The 24,370-nt window shown below is 50.5% G+C and overlaps 1 protein-coding gene across 1 annotated transcript; it reads right to left on the reverse strand.

Moving 5' to 3' along the window:
* Window positions 1–11,830: 11,830 nt before the first annotated feature.
* Window positions 11,831–23,123, reverse strand: LOC139240404 (CD276 antigen homolog). Its single transcript, XM_070868902.1, has 5 exons — window positions 22,911–23,123; window positions 20,785–20,842; window positions 17,202–17,546; window positions 14,961–15,305; window positions 11,831–14,080 (listed from the first exon to the last, which is right to left on the reverse strand). Exons 1-5 carry the CDS (start codon window positions 22,986–22,988, stop codon window positions 14,004–14,006), a joined length of 903 nt encoding a protein of 300 aa, XP_070725003.1. The 5' UTR covers window positions 22,989–23,123; the 3' UTR covers window positions 11,831–14,003.
* Between the last annotated feature and the right edge of the window lie 1,247 nt (window positions 23,124–24,370).

A 24,370-nucleotide genomic window follows, 5' to 3' on the forward strand; every position in this document is an offset into this window, starting at 1 on the left:
TGAAACCAGAACTGAGAGGTTATAACTATCAGGAAAGGCTGGGTCTCTTTACTCAAGAAAAGTGAAGGCTGAGGGGTGACCTGATAGGGGACTTCAAGACATGAAAGGGTTCGATAGGGTAGATGTCGAGAAGATGTTTCCACTTGTGGAGGAGACCAGAACTAGGGGCCATCAATATACGACAGTCACTAATAAATCCAATGGGGAATTCAGGAGAAACTTCTTTACCCAGAGAGGGGTGAGAATGTGGAGCTCGCTCCCACAGGGAGGGGTCGAGGCAAATCGTGTAGATGCTATGGGGAAGCTGTATAAACACATGAGGGAGAAAGGAATAGAAGGATATGGTGATGGGGTGAAATAAAGAGAGGTGGAAGGAGGCTCGTGTGGAGCATAAACCCCGGCACGGAGCGGTTGGATTAAATGGCCTGAACATGATTGATAAGAAGATAAGAAATAGAAACAGATATAGGCCATACGGCCACTCGAAGCTGCTCCGCCATTTAATAAGATCATGGCTGATCTGATCATGGACTCAGCTCCACTTCACTGCCCGCTCCCCATAACCCCTTATCCCCTTATCGTTTAAGAAACTGTCTATTTCTGTCTTAAATTCATTCAATGTCCCGGCTTCCACAGCTCTCTGAGGCAGCGAATTCCACAGATTTACAACCCTCTGAGAGAAGAAATTTCTCCTCATCTCTGTTTTAAATGGGCGGCCCCTTATTCTAAAGTCATGCCCTCTAGTTCTAGTCTCCCCCATCAGTGGAAACATCCTCTCTGCATCCACCTTGTCAAGCCCCCTCATAATCTTATATGTTTTGATAAGATCACCTCTCATTCTTCTGAATTCCAATGAGTAGAGGCCCAACCTACTCAACCTTTCCTCATACTTCAACCTCCTCATCCCCGGAATCAACCGAGTGAACCTTCTCTGAACTGCCTCCAAAGCAAGTATATCCCTCCTTAAATACGGAGACCAAAACTGCACGCAGTACTCCAGGTGTGGCCTCACCAATACCTTATATAGCTGTAGCAAGACGTCCCTGCTTTTATACTCCATCCCCTTTGCAATAAAGGCCAAGATTCCATTGGCCTTCCTGATCACTTGCTGTACCTGCATACTATCCTTTTGTGTTTCATGCACAAGTACCCCCAGGTCCCGCTGTACTGCGGCACTTTGCAATCTTTCTCCATTTAAACAATAACTTGCTCTTTGATTTTTTACTGCCAAAGTGCATGACCTCACACTTCCAACATTATACTCCATCTGCCAAATTTTTGCCCACTCACTTAGCCTGTCTATGTCCTTTTGCAGATTTTTTGTGTCCTCCTCACACATTGCTTTTCCTCCCATCTTTGTATCATCAGCAAATTTGGCTACGTTACACTCAATCCCTTCTTCCAACTCGTTAATATAGATTGTAAATAGTTGGGGTCCCAGCACTGATTCCTGCGGCACCCCACTAGTTATTAGTTGCCAACCAGAGAATGAACCATTTATCCCGACTCTCTGTTCTCTGTTCGTTAGCCAATTCTCTATCCATGCTAATATATTACCCCCAACCTTATGAACTTTTATCTTGTGCAATAATCTTTTATGTGGCACCTTGTCAAATGCCTTCTGGAAGTCCAAATACATCACATCCATTGGTTCCCCTTTATCCACCCTGTTCATTATTTCCTCAAAGAATTCCAGCAAATTTGTCAAACATGACTTCCCCTTCATAAATCCATGCTGACTCTGCCTGACCGAATTTTGCTTTTCCAAATATTCTGCTACTGCTTCTTTAATAATGGACTCCAACATTTTCCCAACCACAGATGTTAGGCTAACTGGTCTATAGTTTCCTGCTTTTTGTCTGCCTCCTTTTTTAAATAGGGGCGCTACATTTGCAGTTTTCCAATCTGCTGGGACCGCCCCAGAATCCAGGGAATTTTGGCAAATTACAACCAATGCATCCACAATCATCCCTGCTGCCACTTTTCTTAAGGCCCTAGGATGCAAGCCATCAGGTTCAGGGGATTTATCTGCCTTTAGTCCCATTATCTGACTGAGTACCACCTCCTTAGTGATTGTGAATGTGTTAAGTTCCTCCCCCACTATAGCCCTTTGACTATCCACTACCGGAATATTACTGGTGTCCTCTACCATAAAGAATGATACAAAATATTTGTTCAGCGTTTCTGCCATCTGATACGAGGGAGAGGGATGAAGTCAGTGGTTACTGGTTAGAGAACGCAGTTTGTGGCGGGGACCAAAGATCATGGCTTCTGTCTTCCCAATATTTAATTGGAGAAAATTTCTGCTCATCCAGTACTGCTTGTCGGACAAGCAATCTGACAATTTAATACCAAGCAAGGGTCGAGAGAAGTGATGGAGAGGTAGAGCTGGGTGCCCTCAGTGTACATGTGGAAACTGACTCCGTGTTTTCGGATGATATCGTCAAGGGGCAGCTATTAGATGAGAAATAGGAGGGGACCAAGGATAGATCCTTGGGGTATACCAGAGGTAACTATGTGGGAGTGGGGAGAGAAGCCATTGCAGGTGATTTTATGGCTACGATTAGAAAGATAAGAATGGAACCAGGCGAGTGCAATCCCACCCAGCTGGACGATGGTGGAGAAGCGTTGGAAGGGGATGGAGTGGTCAACTGTGTCAAAGGCTGCAGACAGGTCCAGAAGGACGAGGAGGGATAGATTACCTTTGTCACACTCATAAAGGATGTCATTTGTGACTTTGATGAGAGCCGTTTCGGTCCTGTGGTCGGGGCAAAAAACAGATCGAAGGGATTCAAACATTGAATTCATGGACAGATGGTCATGGATTTGGGAGGATACAGCACGTTCAGGGACTTTGGACAGGAAAGGGAGGTTGGAGATGGGGCGATAGCTAGCAAGCAAAGTGGGGTCAAGGGTTGTTTTTTTGAGCAAGGGGTGATGACAGTAGATTTGAAGGCAAGGGGAACAGTACCTGAGGACAGAGAACCGTTAAAAATGTCGGCTAACATGAGAACCAAAAAAGGAAGTTGGGTGGTCAGCAGTTTAGTGGGAATGGGGTCAAGGCAGCAGGAAGTAGGTCTCATGGACAAGATGAGTTTGGAGCGATCAAGAGCGGAGATCAAAGATAAACTAGAGAAAGATGTGAGTTTAGGGCTGGGGCAGGTGGGAGCCTCAGAGGAAGTTTGACCCTGTGGGCTGGGTGAAGGAAGGGAAGTCACAGAGGCAGCTGATTGGATGGTCTCAATCTTTGAGACAAAGAAGTCCATGAACTTCTCACACTTGTTGGAGGTGAGTGTGGTGGAGACAGGGGAGAGGGGTTTAAGGATACAGTTAGCAGTAGAGAATAGTAGCTGGGTGTTATTTTTGCAATCCAGAATGATCCTGGAATAGTGAGCAGTTTTTGTAGACAACAGTAGGAACCGATATTGTTTTATGTTATCCCAAATAAGGCCAGGTTCAAGTTATTAGCTGGGAATGTGCTTGTCCAAGAGTTTTGCACACAGTTACGTATGGTGGCAAGGTCTAGATAAAGATATAGAGTACATTGTTACTCAGTGTAGAACATGTCAATTGGAAAGCAAGAAACCACCATCAGTACCATTACAGCCATGGAAATGGCCTCCCAGGGTGTGGCAAAGGTTAAATGTAGATTTTGCTGAGCTAGAAGAACAACAATTGTTCATTATGATTGATAGCCATTCGAAAAGACAATTTGCGAAGATTGTTTTCTTCATATGGCCTCCCAGAAGAAATTGTGTCTGATAATGGGCCGCAATTTTGTTCAAAAGAATTTGCACAGTTCGCGAGCAGAAATGGTGTGAAAAGGACCAAGGTTCCACCGTACCACCCTGGTGCAAATGGTGTAACAGAGCACACAATGCAAATTGTAAAACGTGCCCTCATCAAACAAAAGTTGGATCCAAAGCCAAAGAAACGGCAATTGTCGTTGGACCAAAAATTGGCAAATTTTCAAAATATTTATCGTAATACTCCTCATACAACTACTGGTAGAACACTAGCAAAGTTGTTTCTCAAATGATAGCCACGAATTGTTAAAGCCAAACTTGGCACAGAAGAGAAACAATCAAGACAGAAAGAAAATTATGATAGAGGTAGAGTAAGGGAGAGAAGTGTGAAACTGAATCAGAAGGTGAGAGTGAAGAACCATACCATGAATGGTTAAAGTGGTTACCAGGAAGAATAGTGAAAGTAGGTGGCCCTCGCACATATTTGGTCAAGTTGTTTGATCATGGACAGGTCAGGTTTGCTCACATTGATCGTATTTTACTTACAGATGTAGAAGGAGTTGAAAGTTGGAATGATCCAATTATTTCTGATGAGTCAGATAGTCTTGTTACCATCATCGGCAGTCCCTCAGAATCGAGGAAGCCTTGCTTCCACTCTTAACATGAGCTCTCAGGTGGCTGTACAGTCCAATACGAGAACCACAGTCTCTGTCGCAGGTGAGACAGATAGTCGTCAAAGGAAGGGGTAGGTGGGACTGGTTTGCCGCACGCTCTTTCCGCATGAGGCATGTATACATCAGACACGGTCACTCTATGATCTTCACTTTATTCCCAGGAACAAGGAGTGCTGACCCTGGGTGGGACCTCCCCTTTTAAACCTGGAAACCCAGGTGAGGAGTGTCTCCCGCAAGCTCATCCCCTGTGGTCAGGGTGTGCATTTCAAGGGTACAGGTACAGTGTGCATGAGTTACAGTTACATAACTATTGTCATTGCAAGATGGTGAAATACATGACAGCACCCATTAATATCCCCTGCCTGTTCCACCTCCACAAAGTGAACCGAGGGGTCTCCCTTTGGAGTTAGCTTTCCCAGGTGGCTTATCATAGCCCTAAGTTGGTGGGGAGTGTGGGGGACCACAAACTGACTTTCCTGGGGCCCTTGACCCCCGCCAAGGGTGGGCGGGCCAAACTTCTGTTGCCAGACCGGGCACATTGGCCCTGGTTCTGGCTCTCCCTGTTCTGGCTCGCCTCCCTCTCTTCCCTGCGGCCAAGCCGAGGCAAAACTCGGTGCCACAGGTGATGGTGGTTCACTATCCCTGTCCGCCCCACAACTGATTCGCCCCTCCTGCTGGTGAACCGGTGCAGTCACCGGTGCCACAGGTGGTGGCCGGGTAGTTTCTTCCTTCTCTTCCAGGTTTACCTGGGGCGTACCCGGGCTTATTAGGCATTACATGCCTTTTGCCTTGGACAGAGCAAGGTTTAAACTCTTAATTTGTTGCTGGCAGGGACCGTGGTCTCCCGATTCAAACCCATTAGTGCTAGCAACTTTATACGCTGCCTGCACATCTTTTAATCTTTCCTGGAGCTCTTTTACTTGTAGGGTGAGGCGAGTGCTTTCCTCCCTCAGTGACTTTTCATTACTTTTGGCCTCGGTAACCTGACATTGAAAATAGTCCTGACTGTTTTTAAACCTTTCCATTAGCTGGGTCCTTTCCTGTTTTAGCTTGCTGAGTTTTCCCGATAATCTTTCTTCTGACATAACCCTTTCCTGGGCATTCCCATAACTCTGCCTGTAATGTTTCATAGGAGTTGGACTGTCGCTGTAGACAGACCAACCAAATTGCTTCCTCGACTGCTTGCTTGTGATCTTTGCTTGCTGTCCACTGGGCTGCAGCGTCAGCTGGACGCTCAGCGCGCAATAGACTAAGCACCCAATCCTTAGTTACTTTCACTTTCTTATATACATAGGAGGAAATCCTCTCTTCCATTTTGGTTCTTTGCCCCAAACCAGCACTCTCCACATCACACCCCGTGTACCAGAGGCGTGCCACGGTTGGCATTTTGCAAAGGGGGGGTTGGTCTCTATGAGGGGGTCAGGTTCCCTTCTGACCAACGTGAGCGATTTCGAATCGCTCCCACTCCCTTGGATTCTGTACTCTGGATTTATTTGGGGGGGGGGGGGAGTGACAAAAGTGCAACAGTCACTGGTTTGATGCAAAGAACTTTGTTTTTTTTACAGTCAAGATAATACAGGCTTATTACTCGAGTAAGAAAATACAAGGCCAAACTTACACTCTAATAAAGGACAGTACAAGGAAAGGTACAAGGTCAAACTTAAAATCACTCTAAGAACAATACACTACAAATTCAAAGGGGGTTACAGTAAAATTATAGCTTCCACCTCCCAATACCTAATTCTAGCTAGGTTAGACTCCAGGGCAGGCAGGGACTATGCTTGCCAATCCTTTTGATAGTTAACGGTAGACCACGGTTGTTTTTCCCTTGATACGTTGACTGTGGTCGGTCGCTGCTATGATGGCAATGTTCTTCCTTCCTTCAGGACTTCAGGATTTTGAGGCTGGAGAAGTTAGTTTACAACTGTCGCATTGGTTTCGCTCCTTGTCGTGATGACACAGCATAGTGTAGTACTAGTCTGTCAGTCAGTGTCATCTGAGGTGGTAGTAGCTACCTAGCAACCACCTAACCTCTGTTAAAAACAGGGGCCAGTTATACGATTTCAATGTTCTAATCTTGGTGCCAAATCCTGTTCAAAATCCTTTGTATAATTTTGGCAGGCTTGGTTTTTATTTGTAATATTTTGGTGGACTTGGTAAAAGTTGATATGTTCTGGATGAGTTGATGTTCGAAAACTGTTTCCTGATGGAAATATTAGTTTGGTAATTGCAATGTCCTTTTGTGCTTAGTCTTTCGCATACAGGTTGGATTGGGCCTCTTTGTGATGTATATGCTGAAATAGTTGTCCAAACCCATGTTGATGGGTAGCTACCTCTGGGTGATTTTGTGATGTTAATGTTTCTTGTGGAGAAGGATTTTTGAACACTCATTCTTCCAGACAGGTTAACTCAATCCTCACACCCAGGTAGCTTCACTTAATTAGACTGTCTCTTGTTAGTTCCGTAGGTCTGAGTTTGTCTTTTAAAATTTAAAATTCTATTAAAGTTCGTAGTTTCTTCCATAAGCACTTTAGAGTTCCAAACTTTTTGGTAGATAGTCCCAAATTAAATTTCCTTTCGAATGAGCCCAAACACTGGGGGGGGTTTGTGAATTTTGCACCCTTCATGGTCCAACGCTACTCGGAACAAGGTGGATGGGAAAGACCCAGTGGAAATGGGAAGACCTCTTCACTCCAGCAATCGATGTCCCCCGTGCTCAGAGGCAGAGCAAAACCTCACCTTCGCTTAGGCCAGGGCACCAGAGAACAGACCAGCGCAGCACCTGAGGCACAGACCTTCCATCACGACTGCGTGGCAATGGTCCGACTGGAATGACCTAAAAGTACCTTCCCGGCTCCAGTGGCAGGACTCTTGAGGAGGAAGATCGAATTCACAGGCACTCTTCTGGCTTCTGTGGCAGAATCGCAGGAGAGAAGGATCAAGGCAGCCGACCTCGAGGACAGAGGCAAGATGGCATCCCTGCTGCAACGAGGGGCAGCGTGGCTGAAAAAAAAATGCCCGCAGCCATATCACGAGGTGCAACACTGAGGGACCAACACATGATGCCTAACAAAGGATTTGATTGGGATAAAGCCAGCAGGGTTCTCTTAAAGGAGACCTGCAACCAACTGAACATAGAGACATTGTATGCATGGCAATCAAAGCAATGAACCGATTAAGATTGCAAACAAAATGTTGTTGCAAGATGTTGGGAATAGAGTTTCCCTAAAAGTAGCAAGCGAGTGAATTCGGGGGGGGTAAAGACACTGATCCTGATACCCAGCCCCAGGTCTATCCCACAAGTTATAGGTCAGTGACCTCAGGGGGGTGAAGACACTGATCCTGATACCCTGCCCCAGGTCTATCCCACAAGTTATAGGTCAGTGACCTCAGGAGGGTGAAGGCACTGATCCTGATGCCCAGCCCCAGGTCTATCCCACGCTGCAGGCACCCGATGGCACTATTCGCCACGGGCCCGGAAACGAAAACGGCGCCGATACACGCAGTCGGCCGCCGTTGCCCACCACCTGGCTGGAGACGGCGCAGCCCCCAGACCCAGTTGCTACCTCGGCCATGTCCAGGAGCGAAAGGTCAGAACCAGCGAGTTCCCCAAACGGGAACCTGGAACAGCCAGGTTCCCAACACCGTTAGAGAGCAGGCAGAAGATTCTGCAGCCCTCGAAGGAGGACAGGGAGGCCACACACATCTGTGGCTCTGCCTACCACTAGGCAACGGTAAAGGCCCTGAGTCCTGGCTAGGTGAGCGAACCAAGCCCCCCCCCCCCCCGCTAGCAGGGGGTGCAGCGCCGCTATCAGACGACTAGGACCCTGTCCAGTTGCTCTGGAACCTGTGTCCTTGCATACCTGTACTGCTACCTCAGTACTGACCATGACTGCAATCTACCCAATCCTGGCGCACGACCGTGAAACGTAACGAATGTAAGTCACTGAACCAAGGTGTCACGATACAAACTGTAACTTCCTTTCTTTGTACTCGCACTGTGTTTCATCCTGTATGTTAATGTAATGGGTCTGCTGCATGATCTCGCTGGGGGGGGTGGGGGGGTGGAAATGGATGTATGGACACACTCATGGATCATACCTAGAGCCCACTGGAACCTCCACTGCATCATCGACCCATCCAAACTGGTAACCGCTACCCAACGTTGTGGCAAAAGGGCTTGGGGGTTAACAGGGAGAGAGCCAAGCCAAAGCACAGCCACGGTGCAAGGGCTATTGGCACTTAAGTCTGGGGAGAGCCAAGCCAGAGCACATAGTGCAAAGGTAATTAGCACAAAGGACTTGGGGGAGAGTGATGTTATATATGCAGACTATAGATATACTCTGTTTAGTCACTGTATAGTTGCATAAGATGGAGACTGGTTACCTGATGTACTATCAATAAGGTTTACACTGTGTATATAGTATGCTGGCACCACTAGAGGGTGCAACTGGGAGAGACCGGGGTTTCCTGCCCCTGTGGCAGAGGCTGTCTCACCAGAGGGCACTGCGGTGGGAGACCCGAGGGTCACCTGCAGAGGTGTGCAGGGCCCAGTATAAAAGGCTGCCCACCATGCTTGTTCCTCAGTCTGGAGTTATGACTAAAGGACCGAGGTCACTGCAGTTTGAGTACAACACATTGCCTCGTGGAGTCATTCATAAGTGCATTACAGACATAACAGTTTCTTTCACAGCAATTTGCACAGCAAGGCCCCGCAAACAGCACTGAGATACACGACCGGATAATCTGTTTTGGATGTTGCTCGAGGGATAGACATTGATCCCAGGACACTGGAGAGTTCTCCCCTGCTCTTCTTCGAAATATTGGCCGTGGGATCATTTACATCAACCTAGGAAGGCAGATGGGGCCTTAGTTTAACGTCTCATCCGAAAGACAGTCCCTCTGACAATGTGGTGCTTCCTCAATACTGCCCCTCCAACAGTGCGGTGCTCCCTCAGCACTGCCCCTCTGACAGTGCGGCGCTCCCTCAGTACTGCCTCTCCGACAGTGCGGCACTCCCTCAGTACCTCGCTGCGACAGTGCGGTGCTCCCTCAGTACTGCCCCTCCGACAGTGCGGCACTCCCTCAGTACCTCCCTCCGACAGCGCGGCGCTCCCTCAGTACTGTCCCTCCGACAGTGCGGCGCTCCCTCAGTACTGCCCCTCTGACACTGCGGCGCTCCCTCAGTACTGCCCCTCCGACAGTGCGGCGCTCCCTCAGTACTGCCCCTCCGACAGTGCGGCGCTCCCTCAGTACTGCCCCTCCGACAGTGAGGCGCTCCCTCAGTACCTCCCTGCGACACTGCGGCGCTCCCTCAATACTGCCCCTCCGACAGCGCGGCGCTCCCTCAGTACTGCCCCTCCGACAGTGCGGCACTCCCTCAGTACCTCCCTCCGACAGCGCGGCACACCCTCAGTACTGCCCCTCCGACAGCGCGGCGCTCCCTCAGTACTGCCCCTCCAACAGTGCGGCACTCCCTCAGTACCTCCCTCCGACAGCGCGGCGCTCCCTCAGTACTGCCCCTCCGACAGCGCGGCGCTCCCTCAGTACTGCCCCTCCGACAGTGCGGCACTCCCTCAGTACTGCCCCTCCGACAGTGCGGCACTCCCTCAGTACCTCCCTCCGACAGCGCGGCACTCCCTCAGTACTGCCCCTCCAACAGTGCGGCACTCCCTCAGTACCTCCCTGCGACAGTGCGGTGCTCCCTCAGTACTGCCCCTCCGACAGTGCGGCACTCCCTCAGTACCTCCCTGCGACAGTGCGGTGCTCCCTCAGTACTGCCCCTCCGACAGTGCGGCACTCCCTCAGTACTGCCCCTCTGACAGTGCGGCGCTCCCTCAGTACTGCCCCTCCGACAGTGCGGCACTACCTCAGTACTGCCCCTCTGACAGTGCGGTGCTCCCTCAGTATTGCCCCTCCGACAGTACGGCACTCCCTCAGTACTGCCCCTCCGACAGCGCGGCGCTCCCTCAGTACTGCCCCTCCGACAGTACGGCACTCCCTCAGTACTGCCCCTCCGACAGTGCAGCGCTCCCTCAGTACTGCCCCTCCGACAGTGCAGCGCTCCCTCAGTACTGCCCCTCCGACAGTGCGGCACTCCATCAGTACTGCCCCTCCGACAGTGCGGCACTCCCTCAGTACTGCCCCTCCGACAGTGCGGTGCTCCCTCAGTACTGCCCCTCCGACAGTGCGGCACTCCCTCAGTACTGCCCCTCCGACAGTGCGGCACTCCCTCAGTACTGCTGCCCGACAGTGTGGTGCTCCCTCAGTACTGCCCCTCCGACAGTGCGGCACTCCCTCAGTACTGCCCCTCCGACAGTGCAGCACTCCCTCAGTACTGCCCCTCCGACAGTGCGGCACTCCCTCAGTACTGCCCCTCCGACAGTGCGGCGCTCCCTCAGTACTGCCCCTCCGACAGTGCGGCACTCCCTCAGTACTGTCCCTCCGACAGCGCGGCGCTCCCTCAGTACTGCCCCTCCGACAGTGCGGCGCTCCCTCAGTACTGCCCCTCCGACAGTGCGGCACTCCCTCAGTACTGCTGCCCGACCGGCCTCTGCGAGACCTCCCCCAGCTTCCGGCCACCCAACCTCCCCTCGCCTCGGCGCAAAGACGTTCAGAAATCCAGAAATACTCGGGATCCAGAACAGACTCCGTCCCGAGGTTTCCGGATTTACAAGGATGTTTCAGGACTGGAGAATTTTAACTACGCGGAAAGTTTGAATAGGCTGGGGTTGTTTTCTTTGGAACAGAGGAGGCTGAGGGGAGACCGGATTGAGGTGTATAAAATTATGAGGGGCCTGGATAGAATGGATAGGAAGAACCTGTTCTCTAAGCAGAGGGGTCAACAACCAGGGGGCATAGATTTAAAGTAATTGGTAGATGGTTTAGAAGGGAGTTGAGAAGCTTTTTTTCACCCAGAAGGTGGTGGGAGTCTGGAACTCACTGCCTGAAAGGGTGGTAGAGGCAGAAACCCTCACCACATTTAAAAAGCACTTGCCTATGCACTTGAAGTGCAGTAACCTACAGGGCTACGGAACAAGAGCTGGAAGGTGGGATTAGGCTGGATAGCTCTTTGTCAGCCGGCGCGGACACAATGGGCCAAATGGCCACCTTGTGTGCTGTAAATGTCTATGATTCCATTCTTTGATTCAGTCACTCTCAATCTCGAACCTCTTGAAGTCTGTTCCCGTCCCACCTCGCTATTTATTACATTTCCGAGTTCTGTCTCATCTGCAAACGTTGAAATGATGCTCCACATACCCAAGTCCAGGTCATTAATATACATCAAAAGAGCAGTGATCCCAACAGCAACCCCTTGGACACCACTGTGTACCTCCCTCCAGTCTGAACAACAACCGTTCACCGTTAATCTGCTTTCTGTCCATAAACATAACCAGACGGTACATTCACTTGGATAAACATGTCTGCTCTTTAATCACAGCTTCAAATGTACATATAGAAAAGTGACATTCGACTTTACAGGAGAGAGATAGACACATTATATACATTTATTTGTATACAATGGGCCTGAATTTGCGGTCAGAGGCTTCCCGCGGGGAAATGCCTCCGATCCGCCAATAAAATCCGCGCCGACCTGGTGCCTCAGGATCCACGTGGACTCGCGCTCCTGGGCTCTACGTGTCGGCCTGCGTAGAGACCCAGGGGCGCAGGCAGTTCGCAAGCTCCCCTGGGATCAAGTGGGCCGGCCCAACCAATTAGAGGGGATCCCCATTCATGGTTATAAGGATTCTGTACGGAATAATTTAAATTATTTTATATTCATTTACACTTTCCTGCGGGGCAGTCGTTGAGCAAATAGTCCAACTCTCCGTCCGTGAATGCCCTTTCCTGGGGGTGGCTACGATCTGTCAACAAAGTTCTTGACAAATCACAAGTACCGGGGTTTCGTGCATGTGCTTCGCGTGTGAAAAACCCAAACTTGTAGGGTTTACATATGCTCCGGAAAATCCGGGTATATATTATACACACACATCATTTTTGCTCACTGAGGCAGTGTCAGTCGTGTCAAGACATATGTAAAACATTCAGAATTATTTCTGCACATGAAGCAGTTGCTGGCAATAATGTAATTACTCGCTCTGGCCAGTAGGTGATGCTGCAGAGGGAGGTTCTGAAGCCTCTTCCCACATTCCCCAATGTGGGAGCACCTTCTCCACAAGGACTGCAGTGGGTCAGGTCGCGATGGTCAAGAAATGGGGTCCTGCCAGACCCACCCACACCGTCAACAGGGAAAATAATAAACAAAGTACCTGTTGTTCCCGCTCATTGGTGGGATATTTGGGACGTTATCATCTCTCACACAGGGAGAGTGATCAATGGGTTTCACATCTAAAGGTGTTCCTGAGACTGGGTTTGGACACAGTCTGTAACAGTCAAACTGATATATAATACACAGGGAGTGATCAATGGGTTACACAGCTAAAGGTGTTCCTGAGTCAGGGTTTGGACACAGTGTGTAACAGTAATACTGAGATATAATACACAGGGAGTGATCAATGGGTTACACAGCTAAAGGTATTCCTGAGACAGGGTTTGGACACAGTATGTAACAGTAATACTGAGATATAATACACAGGGAGTGATCAATGGGTTACACAGCTAAAGGTGTTCCTGAGACTGGGTTTGGACACAGTCTGTAACAGTCAAACTGATATATAATACACAGGGAGTGATCAATGGGTCACACAGCTAAAGGTGTTCCTGAGACTGGATTTGGACACAGTCTGTAACAGTAATACTGAGATATAATACACAGGGAGTGATCAATGGGTTACACAGCTAAAGGTGTTCCTGAGACTGGGTTTGGACATAGTATGTAACAGTAATACTGAGATATAATACACAGGGAGAGTGATCAATGGGTTACACAGCTAAAGGTGTTCCTGAGACTGGGTTTGGACATAGTATGTAACAGTAATACTGAGATATAATACACAGGGAGAGTGATCAATGGGTTACACAGCTAAAGGTGTTCCTGAGATAGGGTTTGGACACAGTCTGTAACAGTAATACTGAGATATAATACACAGGGAGAGTGATCAATGGGTTACACAGCTAAAGGTGTTCCTGAGATAGGGTTTGGACACAGTCTCACAGTAATGCCAAGAGTTAATGCATAGAGTAAAACACTGATCGAACAGTTTTTGCAGTAAAGGGACAACATTTCCATTGGGAGTTTCTCGCTGTGGAGACTACGCTGGTCAGAGTGCGAAGTGACTGCTGATCCCAATGCTGAGCTCAGACTTTCCACCAGGAGTCACTCCATAAGATGGCCTCCTTCTGTACTGCACTGTTCTATGATTCAACAATGAGCACAATACCGGGCTGATCTGCCCCTCCCTGACCCAGGCACAGTGCAGTCCCTTTTTACAGATTGCTGGAATCTCTATTGTGTGTCCTTGGAGAGAGAAACCAGCAGAGAGCAGGTTATGTTAACAGAATCCCACACAGCTCAAAGTGTAGCGGTGCACACAACATCTTTACAACACAAAGTGTAATGGAACAAAACTAGAATCAACAATGAAAACTGCGGCACATTCCCGAAATCACTGTCAGTGTCAGATCACCAAAACCCAATTACAGCAAGAAGAGGAATTCCGATTCCCAATCCAACGATTCCTTCGCTAGAGCTTCCAGAACCTAGAGACAGAATGAAGCCGTTAACAGATTGGAACACACTCACAAAGCTAACAGCAGAGACCTTCAGCACCGAGTGCTTCAGAACCATCCCCAGCACAAATAGATCCCTGGTCAATTCTAGCCCGGGAGGGATGTGAGAGGTTAGATTCCAATAATCTCACACACCAGGCCATCCCACAGCTCCTTGCACACACACACACTGCCCCACAATGTGATCGATACAGGCTTTCCGATAGAGATAACTGGACACTGACCACGAGCAGCCTCCCTACAATTTAACCCAACAGCCCGCTGGAATAGGGGGGAATTTTAAACTCATTTGCGGGTCGGGAAAGTCACGCGATCAGATGGAACGCCGGGTTCACACCCGGGACAATATTACTCCCCATTGTCTTCAATGTTGAGGACTCCCGGGGCCACTCCCACCCGACTGTATACCACTGTGTCCCCACCCCTGATGGATCTGTCCTGTCAGTGGGACAGGGATGGTGATGGAGCAGGCTGGGATGTAGGGTTGATTCTGGGAGTATGACTATGTCAAACAGCTCTCCCAACTTGGGCACCAGTCCCCAGATGTTCATGAGGAGGACTTTGCAGCATCGACTGGACTGGGTTTGCCTTTGCTGTGTCCTGGTCCGATGCCTGGGTTGTTTAGTAAAATGCTTCTTTTTCTTTTCAGTGGATTGATGCAATGGATTAGCTTGCTGGGCTACAACGATTTTAGTTGAAGACAATTAAATCGTTAAAACAAGTGCCTCCTGATTAAAGTGGGGGAACACTAAAACCGGCATAAATTAAACTTCAGACATTTAAAATCAAATTAAAATTTGGTTGCCAGGGATGATGATGCACTTCAGTCCCTACGGTACCCACCACTCACCTGTGACAGAGAGACGGACTGAGACACCTTGCTCCCAATCAAAGTTCGCTTCTTTCCTCTTGAGCATGTGACACTCATACATGTTCCGGTCGGACTCCCTGAGGTCAGAGAGCATAACTGACCAGTTGCCATGTTCCAATTGGTCTTTGAAGAGGTTGGTTCTCTCTCTGAACCGCGGGTCTTGCTCTGTCAAATCATTGCTCCCATCGACAAACCTGTGGACAACTTCACGCCCGGATATTTGCCAGAGTATTTGTAAATCTGGGACTGGGACGTTCCCTTTGTAGGTACAGGGCAGCACAACCTGCCCCCCAACGGACCCAGAAACTGTGACAGGCGAAGAACCTGGAAAAGATTCAAAGTATTTATCCACAGATAGAACCTCCCTGCTGGTACATTACAGCCCAAGCTTCACACGGTTACACTGCGATACTCAATTTACGAGTAGCTCTGACCAGTAACTCACTGCTTCCATCTCTGTGGGAAGACTGAAGCTCAGGCCTGTACTATTTATAATGACAAGTCCCGTGTAAGGCAGCATCATTTTTCTGTCACTCTTTGCTCGGGATCGGGTGGAACGCTGGTTTCACACCCGGGACAATATTACTCTCCGGTGATGTCAGCCAGCGTTGCTCCCAATCCCGTCCGATTCCCGACAGGAGGGTTCGGACTTCCCCACAGACTTCCAGAAACACTAATGCTGGTGGGAAGCGGGAATCCTCAGTGTTCAGTAACTGAGGGACAGGAACGGGAGGCTCAGAAGCAGAAATAACAGTTGCAGGTAGTTTCAGGAATGGTTCCAGGTAACGGTGACCCACACCACTCACTCACAGAATCGGTCTTCAGAGAGAGCACCACTGACTCCTTCCAACCTTCCAACCTTCCATGGTTCACTCGGTTGATTCCGGAGATGAGGGAGTTGACTTATGAGGAAAGGTTGAGTAGGTTGGGCCTCTACTCATTGGAGTTCAGAAGAATGAAAGGTGATCTTATCGAAATGTATAAGATTATGAGGAGGCTTGACAAGGTGGATTCAGAGAGGGTGTTTCCACTGATGGGGGAGACTAGAACTCGGGGGCATAATCTTGGAATAAGAGGCCGCCCATTTAAATCTGAGATGAGAAGAAATTTCTTCTCTGAGGGTTGTAAATCTGTGGAATTCGCTGCTTCAGAGAGCTGTGGAAGCTGGGTCATTGAATACATTTAAGACACAAATAGACATTTTCTTAAACGATAAGGGGATAAGGGGTTATGGGGAGCGGGCAGGGAAGTGGAGCTGAGTACATGATCAGATCAGCCATGATCTTATTGAATGGCGGAGCAGGCTCGAGGGGCCGAATGGCCTACTCCTGCTCCTATTTCTTATGTTCTTATCACCAGTTGGGCAGCTCTGTCCTTCAGGGCTCGGCCAGTGCTACCACCGAGCTACCCTTGGTGATGGATATTAGAGTCTCCCACTCTACATTCTGTGCCCTTGCTACCCTCAGTGCTTCCTCCCAGTGCTGTTGAACATGGAGGAGTGCTGATTCATCAGCTGAGGGAGGGCGGTAGAGGGTAATCAGCAGGAGGGTTCCATGCCCATGTTTAACCTAAAGCCGTGAGACTTCATGGGGTTCAGACTCAATGTTGAGGACTCCTGGGGCCACTCCCACCCGACTGTATACCACTGTGTCCCCACCCCTGGTGGGTCTCTCCTGCCGGTGGGACAGGACATACCCAGAGATGTAGGGTTGTACGGTTGATTCTGGGAGTATGACTATGTCAAAGAACTCTCCCAACTTGGGCACCAGTCCCCAGATATTCATGAGGAGGACTTTGCAGCGTCGACTGGGCTGGGTTTGCCTTTGCTGTGTCCTGGTTCGATGCCTGGGTTGTTCAGTAAAATGCTGATTCTCCAGTGGTTTGATGCAACGGATTGGCTTGCTGGGCTACATCAGGGGGCCGTGAAAGGTCCAACCACATTGGTGCGGGACTGGAGTCACATGTAGACCAGACCGGGTAAAGATGGCAGGTTTCCTTCCCTAAAGGACATTAGTGAACCCGTTGGGTTTTAAGGCAATCCAACAGCTCATGGTCTCTTTTATTGGAACTAACTTTGTATTTCCAGATTTATTCTCAAAGTGTCGTTGTGGGATTTGAACTCTTGTTCTCTGGATTACTCATCTAGTAACATAACCCCTGTACTACGCTACACATAAATCAGAGATTAAATGCAGAAATCCTGAAACAGAAACCACTCACCTGGGACAGAAAGCTGGACTGAGACTTCTTGCTCCCAAGAAAAGCCACCACCTTTCCTCCTGAGAATCTGACACTCATACAAGTTCTGGTCGGACTCCCTGAGGTCAGAGAGCATAACTGACCAGTTGCCGTATTCCAGTTGATCTTTGAAGAGCTTTGTTCTGTTTCTGAACTGCGGGTCTTGCCGTGTCAAATCATCGCTGCCATTGACAAACTTGTGGAGAACTGCATGCCCGGGTATTTGCCAGACTACGTGTAAATCTTTAACTGGGATGTTCCCTTTGTAGGTACAGGGCAGCACAACCTGCCCCCCAACAAACCCAGAAACTATGACAGGCAAAGAACCTGGAAAAGATTGAAAGTATTTCAGCACAGATAGAACCTCCCTGCTGGTACATTACAGCCCAAGCTTCACACGGTTACACTCCGAGAAGCTCTGACCAGTAACTCACTGCTTTCAGTGCTGTGAGAGAAGGCTGAAGCTCAGGCATGTACTATTTACAACAAGCACCATTTATATAGCATGCTGACGGTTCTGACAATAGTCATTGACCTGAAACGTTAACTCTGTTTGTCTCTACAGATGCTGCCTGACCTGCTGAGTACAGCCAGCATTTTCTGGTTTTATTTATACAGCAATGTGGAGGGTGCAGGAACAGAGAGACATAGAAACATAGAAAATAGATGCAGGAGTAGGCCATTCGGCCCTTCGAGCCTGCACCACCATTCAATGAGTTCATGACTGAACATGCAACTTCAGTACCCCATTCCTGCTTTCTCGCCATACCCCTTGATCCCCCGAGTAGTAAGGACTACATCTAACTCCTTTTTGAATGTATTTAATGAATTGGCCTCAACAACTTTCTGTGGTAGAGAATTCCACAGGTTTACCACTCTCTGGGTGAAGAAGTTTCTCCTCATCTCAGTCCTAAATGGCTTACCCCTTATCCTTAGACTGTGACCCCTGGTTCTGGACTTCCCCAACATTGGGAACATTCTTCCTGCATCTAACCTGTCTAAACCCGTCAGAATTTTAAACGTTTCTATGAGATCCCCTCTCATTCTTCTGAACTCCAGTGAATACAAGCCCAGTTGATCCAGCCTTTCTTGATATGTCAGTCCCGCCATCCCGGGAATCAGTCTGGTGAACCTTCGCTGCACTACCTCAATAGCAAGAATGTCCTTCCTCAAGTTAGGAGACCAAAACTGAACACAATACTCCAGGTGTGGACTCACCAAGGCCCTGTACAACTGTAGTAACACTTCCCTGGCCCTGTACTCAAATCCCCTTGCTATGAAGGCCAACATACCATTTGCTTTCTTAACCTCCTGCTGTGCCTGCATGCCAATCTTCAATGACTGATGTACCATGACACCCAGGTCTTGTTGCACCTCCCCATTTCTGAATCTTTCACCTTTCAGATAATAGTCTGTCTCTCTGTTTTTACAACCAAAGTGGATAACCTCACATTTATCCACATTATACTTCATCTGCCATGCATTTGCCCACTCACCTAATCTATCCAAGTCACTCTGCAGCCTCATAGCATCCTCCTCGCAGCTCACACTGCCACCCAACTTCGTGTCATCCACAAATTTGGAGATACTACATTTAATCCCCTCGCCTAAATCATTAATGTACAGTGTAAACAGCTGGGGCCCCAGCACAGAACCTTGCGGTACCCCACTAGTCACTGCCTGCCATTCTGAAAAGTACCCATTTACTCCTACTCTTTGCTTCCTGTCTGACAACCAGTTCTCAATCCACGTCAGCACACTACCCCCAATCCCATGTGCTTTAACTTTGCACATTAATCTCTTGTGTGGGACCTTGTCGAAAGCCTTCTGAAAGTCCAAATACACCACATCAACTGGTTCTCCCTTGTCCACTCTACTGGAAACATCCTCAAAAAATTCCATAAGATTTGTCAAGCATGATTTTCCTTTCACAAATCCATGCTGACTTGGACCTATCATGTCACCTCTTTCCAAATGCGCTGCTATGACATCCTTAATAAATGATTCCATCATTTTACCCACTACCGATGTCAGGCTGACCGGTCTATAATTCCCTGTTTTCTCTCTCCCTCCTTTTTTAAAAAGTGGGGTTACATTAGCTACCCTCCACTCCATAGGAACTGATCCAGAGTCTATGGAATGTTGGAAAATGACTGTCAATGCATCCGCTATTTCCAAGGCCACCTCCTTAAGTACTCTGGGATGCAGTCCATCAGGCCCTGACTGATGGACTGCATCCCAATTCTGGCCAATTTGTATGCCACTTCCTTGGCTTTAATATATCCCTGATTTTCCTTGATAGCCACGGTTGAGCCACCTTCCCTTTTTTATTTTTACGCCAGACAGAGATGTACAAGACCTGGGGGTATATATGCACAAATCATTGGAGGTGGCAGGGCAGGTTGAGACAGTGGATAAAATCATCATCATAGGCAGTCCCTCGGAATCAGGGAAGACTTGCTTCCACTCTTAAAATGAGTCCTTAGGTGACTGAACAGTCCAATACGAGAACCACAGTCCCTGTCACAGGTGGGACAGACAATGGTTGAGGGAAAGGGAGGGTGGGACAGGTTTGCCGCACGCTCCTTCCGCTGCCTGCGCTTGATTTCTGCACGCTCTCGGCGATGAGACTCCAGGTGCTCAGCGCCCTCCCGGATGCACTTCCTCCACTTCGGGCGGTCTTTGGCCAGGGACTCCCAGGTGTCGGTGGGGATGTTGCACTTTTTCAGGGAAGCTTTGAGGGTGTCTTTGTAACGTTTTCTCTGCCCACCTTTGGCTCGTTTGCCGTGAAGGAGTTCCGAGTAGAGCGCCTGCTTTGGGAAACTCGAGTCTGGCATGCCAACGACGTGGCCTGCCCAGCAGAGCTGATCAAGTGTGGTCAGTGCTTCAATGCTGGGGATGTCGGCCTGGTCGAGGACGCAAATGTTGGTGCGTCTGTCCTCCCAGGGAATTTGTAGGATCTTGCGGAGGCGTCGTTAGTGGTATTTCTCCAGTGACTTGAGATGTCTACTGTACATGGTCCATGTCTCTGATCCATACAGATGGTTAAAAAAAGCACACGGAATTCCGGGATCCATAAATAGAGGCATAGAGTATAAAAGCAAGGAAGTTATGATGAACCTGTATAAAACACTGGTTTGGCCTCAATTGGAGCAGTGTGTCCAATTCTGAAAAAACGTTCCCAGAGGACACAGATTTAAGGTGATTGGCAGAAAAACAAAGGCGACATGAGGAAAAACGTTTTTACGCAGCGAGTGGTTAGGATCTGGAATGCACTGCCTGATAGGGTGGTGGCGGCAGATTCAATTGTGCCTTTCAAAAGGTAATTGGATAAGTACCTGAAGGAAACAATTTGTCAGGCTACAAGGAAAAGGCGGGGGAGTCGGACTGCAGAGACCTGGCACAAACTCAACGGGCCGAATGGCTTCCTACTGTGATTCTCGGATTTTGTGATTCTGTGGAGGAAAGGCCTATTTATGAACAGATAGTTTGGAAACGTAAGGACAGAGAATGACTGAAACCCGGATTGAGGAGAAGGCCTTTTTCCTCGAGTCACAGCACTTACCCGACACCCCAGCAGTATTCAGCAGCAGAAGCAGCAGCAGGTTCTGCCAGGTGGGTCCCTGCAACAAGAAAGCAGAGTGAAGCCTTTGCACAGTTCCTGCCTCCTGCTCAGGTTCATTTCCCTGGGGTGATGATTGACAGGAGGATCTGTGCCTCCGCCCACCAATTGTTCCAATGTCCCACTTGCTGTAAGTGAGAGTTTGTGATTTAATCTTCTCTCACCCTTCCCCCTCTGCCTGGTGAGGAGTTGCCTCATCTAAACCCCTTTAGGGGGCTCTGCCCCCAGGGGCAGTGACACACTACCCGGGCAATGGGTGGGATGGGGGGCAGGTGGAGAAAAGTGAGAGGGAGAAACACACATGGCTGGGCCTGGGCGGGGCATGTCCCCCTAACACCCACCCCTCGCCTACTCACCCTACCTGCAGTGTCCCTCCCTCCGCCTCACTCTCTCTTCATCGCCCCACTCTCCCTCTCTTCCCCCCCACTTGATACTCTCTCTCGCAATCTCTCTCTCCCCAACCCCCCACCCTCTCTCTCTCCCTCCCAAATCCCCACACACTCTCTCCCTCTCCCTACTACTCCTCCCATCACACCCCACACCCCGAACACTCCCCCCACCCACCATTCCCTCTCTCCCTCCCCTACGCTCACTCTGCCCCCTCCTATCCCTCACTCGCTCACTTTCCACCCCACTACTCTCTCTTTCTTTCTCTTCCCCCAGACTCTCTCTCTCCCCCTCCCCCCCACTTTCTCTCTCTCCCCCCGCAGCCTCCCCCCACTCTCTGTCTCTCCCCCTCCCCACACTCTCCCTCTTCCCCCCCGCTTCTCCCACTCTCACTCCCACCTTCCCCCCCACTATCTCCCCACTCTACCCCCACTCTCTCTCTCCCCCTCATCCCCTCCTCTCTCTCTCTCCCCCTCACCCCCTCCTCTCTCTCTACCCCCTCCCCATTCTCTCTCCCCTCCCCCCACTCTCTCTCTCCCCCTCACCCCCTCACCCCCTCTTCTCTCTATCTCCCCCTCCCCCCACTCTCTCACTCTCTACCCCCTCCCCATTCACTCTCCCCCCTCCCCCCACACATTCTCTCCCCCCTCACACCATTCTGTCTCTCCCCCCCTCCTCCCACGCTCTCTCCCCCCCCTCCTCTCCACTCTCACTCCCCTCCCCCTCCTCCCCACTCTCATTCCCCCCCCCTCCTCCCCACTCTCAGAAGCAAAGCACCAGCTGCCTCTTGGTCAGTCATTGAGCAACGGTACTGAGGGAGTGCCGCACTGTCGGAGGGGCAGTACTGAGGGAGTACCACACTGTCGGAGGGGCAGTACTGAGGGAGTACCACACTGTCGGAGGGCAGTACTGAGGGAGTACCACACTGTCGGAGGGACAGTACTGAGGGAGTACCACACTGTCGGAGGGCAGTACTGAGGGAGCACCACACTGTCGGAGGGGCAGTACTGAGGGAGTACCACACTGTCGGAGGGCAGTACTGAGGGAGTACCACACTGTCGGAGGGGCAGTACTGAGGGAGTACCACACTGTCAGAGAGCAGTACTGAGGGAGTACCACACTGTCGGAGGGACAGTACTGAGGGAGTGCTGCACTGTCGGAGGGACAGTACTGAGGGAGTGCTGCACTGTCGGAGGGCAGTACTGAGGGAGTACCACACTGTCGGAGGGCAGTACTGAGGGAGTACCACACTGTCGGAGGGACAGTACTGAGGGAGTACCACACTGTCGGAGGGGCAGTACTGAGGGAGTACCACACTGTCGGAGGGCAGTACTGAGGGAGTACCACAGTCGGAGGGCAGTACTGAGGGAGTACCACACTGTCGGAGGGCAGTACTGAGGGAGTACCACACTGTCGGAGGGCAGTACTGAGGGAGTGCCGCACTGTCGGAGGGTCAGTACTGAGGGAGTACCACACTGTCGGAGGGGCAGTACTGAGGGAGTACCACACTGTCGGAGAGGCAGTACTGAGGGAGTGCCACACTGTCGGAGGGCAGTACTGAGGGAGTGCCACACTGTCGGAGGGCAGTACTGAGGGAGCACTGTGTCACTTGACAGGAAAGCCACCCTTTAAACACAAGACTTTTTCTGTGGTGATGGGAGAAAAGTGAAAAGTGAGTTGACCTTTCCCAGACACAGGGGCCTGTCGGTCGGGCCTGTCTCCACGTGTTGCCGAATGGCCTCCTTCTGTGCTCTGCCCATTGTGTGACTGGAGACAAACACTGAGAGACGGCGGGCTGTGGAGCCCAACACTGGCCCCGCCCACTCTGACCCCGCCCAACGCTCGCTGAGCCGCGCGCGGCGGGAGGCAGCCGGCCAATCAGGGGGAGCCGGGCAGCCGCTGTCACTCAGCGGGCCCCGCCCACTCCGCCGCGCGGCACAGCGAGCCGTTGGAGTGGAGGGCGCGCGCGGCCAGAGTGGGCGGGGCCCGCTGAGTGACAGCGGCTGCCCGGCTCCCCCTGATTGGCCGGCTGCCTCCCGGGCCGCGACCCCCCCCCCAGCGAGCACAAACCGTTTGGCGGGGAAAAGCTTGGTTTGAGAATTGGAAGCTGAGTGTATTGGGGCAAATCCCCCTCAGGGAGCGGAGAGAAGGGGCTGTTGAGGGGGAAATGTTCAGTCAGCTGGGAGAAGCAGTTGGATTTACCCTAATGGAGTTATTCAGTGGGAGAATGAGTTTATTGGCTGCAATTGAGGCTACCTCGAGGAGGGCGACAGGACAAGGAGGACAAGTTTTCTTTCTCCGCTGTGCCCGGCCCCCAACATCCTCGGACAAAACCTCCCAAACCCGCCATCTCCAGCCCCCCCTCCTCTGGTCGGGACTCAGAGGCCGGCTTCGAGTTGGCCGAAGGGACTCAGTGGCCGACATTTAACCGATCGAAGGGACTCCGTGGCAGCAAAGGCACAGCTCTCTGGGGAGGCCTGATTGGCAGAGAGGGGCGGTGGGGGGGGGGGCAGGGAAAGACAACTCCAGCGGTACTCTACTCCTGACAAAAAGTCTAGAACATGAACTTCTCATCACCAACACCTTGTTCCGCCAGAGGGACATCGTGGCAACACCCTCGCTCCAAACACTGGCACCTGCTCGGCTATGTCACCGTCCGAGCCAGGGATCGCAAGGATGTGCGCATCACCCGCGCCATGACAGGAGCTGACGACTGCTGGGCGGACCACCACCTAATCCGATCCATCATCGATATTAACATAGACCCAAAGCAGAGGGGACAGCAGAAGCAGTGCCGCAAAAAAGTCAATGCCGGGGCACTTAGAGACCCAGCTGAGAGAGCCCTATACAGCCAGCGCCTCACAGCTAACCTGGCGTGCCTTGATGACCCTGAGATGCTGAATGCCCACAGCGCTTGGTCTGCCCTCCAGGCCTCCATAACCAGTGCCTGTGAAGAGACACTTGGTCACTCAACCAGAAAACACCAGGACTGGTTTGATGAGAATGATCAGGAGATCCAAGAACTAATAGACCACAAGCGCAGAGCAGTTTTGAACCTCAAGCAACAACCCAACTCGGGAGCAGCAAAGCAACATTACAGACGGCTCAAGGCTGAGGTCCAACAAAAAACCCAGGACCTAAA

This window comes from Pristiophorus japonicus, chromosome 31 (genome assembly GCF_044704955.1).
Source record: "Pristiophorus japonicus isolate sPriJap1 chromosome 31, sPriJap1.hap1, whole genome shotgun sequence".
NCBI classification, from domain to species: Eukaryota; Metazoa; Chordata; class Chondrichthyes; family Pristiophoridae; genus Pristiophorus; species Pristiophorus japonicus.

What these genes read in the sequence shown, in the direction of transcription:
- LOC139240404 (XM_070868902.1), bottom strand. Translation starts at nt 22,988, where the DNA reads ATGGGCAGAGCACAGAAGGAGGCCATTCGGCAACACGTGGAGACAGGC. An exon ending in GGCCCCTGTGTCTGGGAAAG is followed by an intron (nt 20,843 to 22,910) that starts GTCAACTCACTT and finishes TTCTTGTTGCAG; the next exon opens with GGACCCACCTGGCAGAACCT. An exon ending in AGTCCAGCTTTCTGTCCCAG is followed by an intron (nt 15,306 to 17,201) that starts GTGAGTGGTTTC and finishes AATCTTTTCCAG; the next exon opens with GTTCTTCGCCTGTCACAGTT.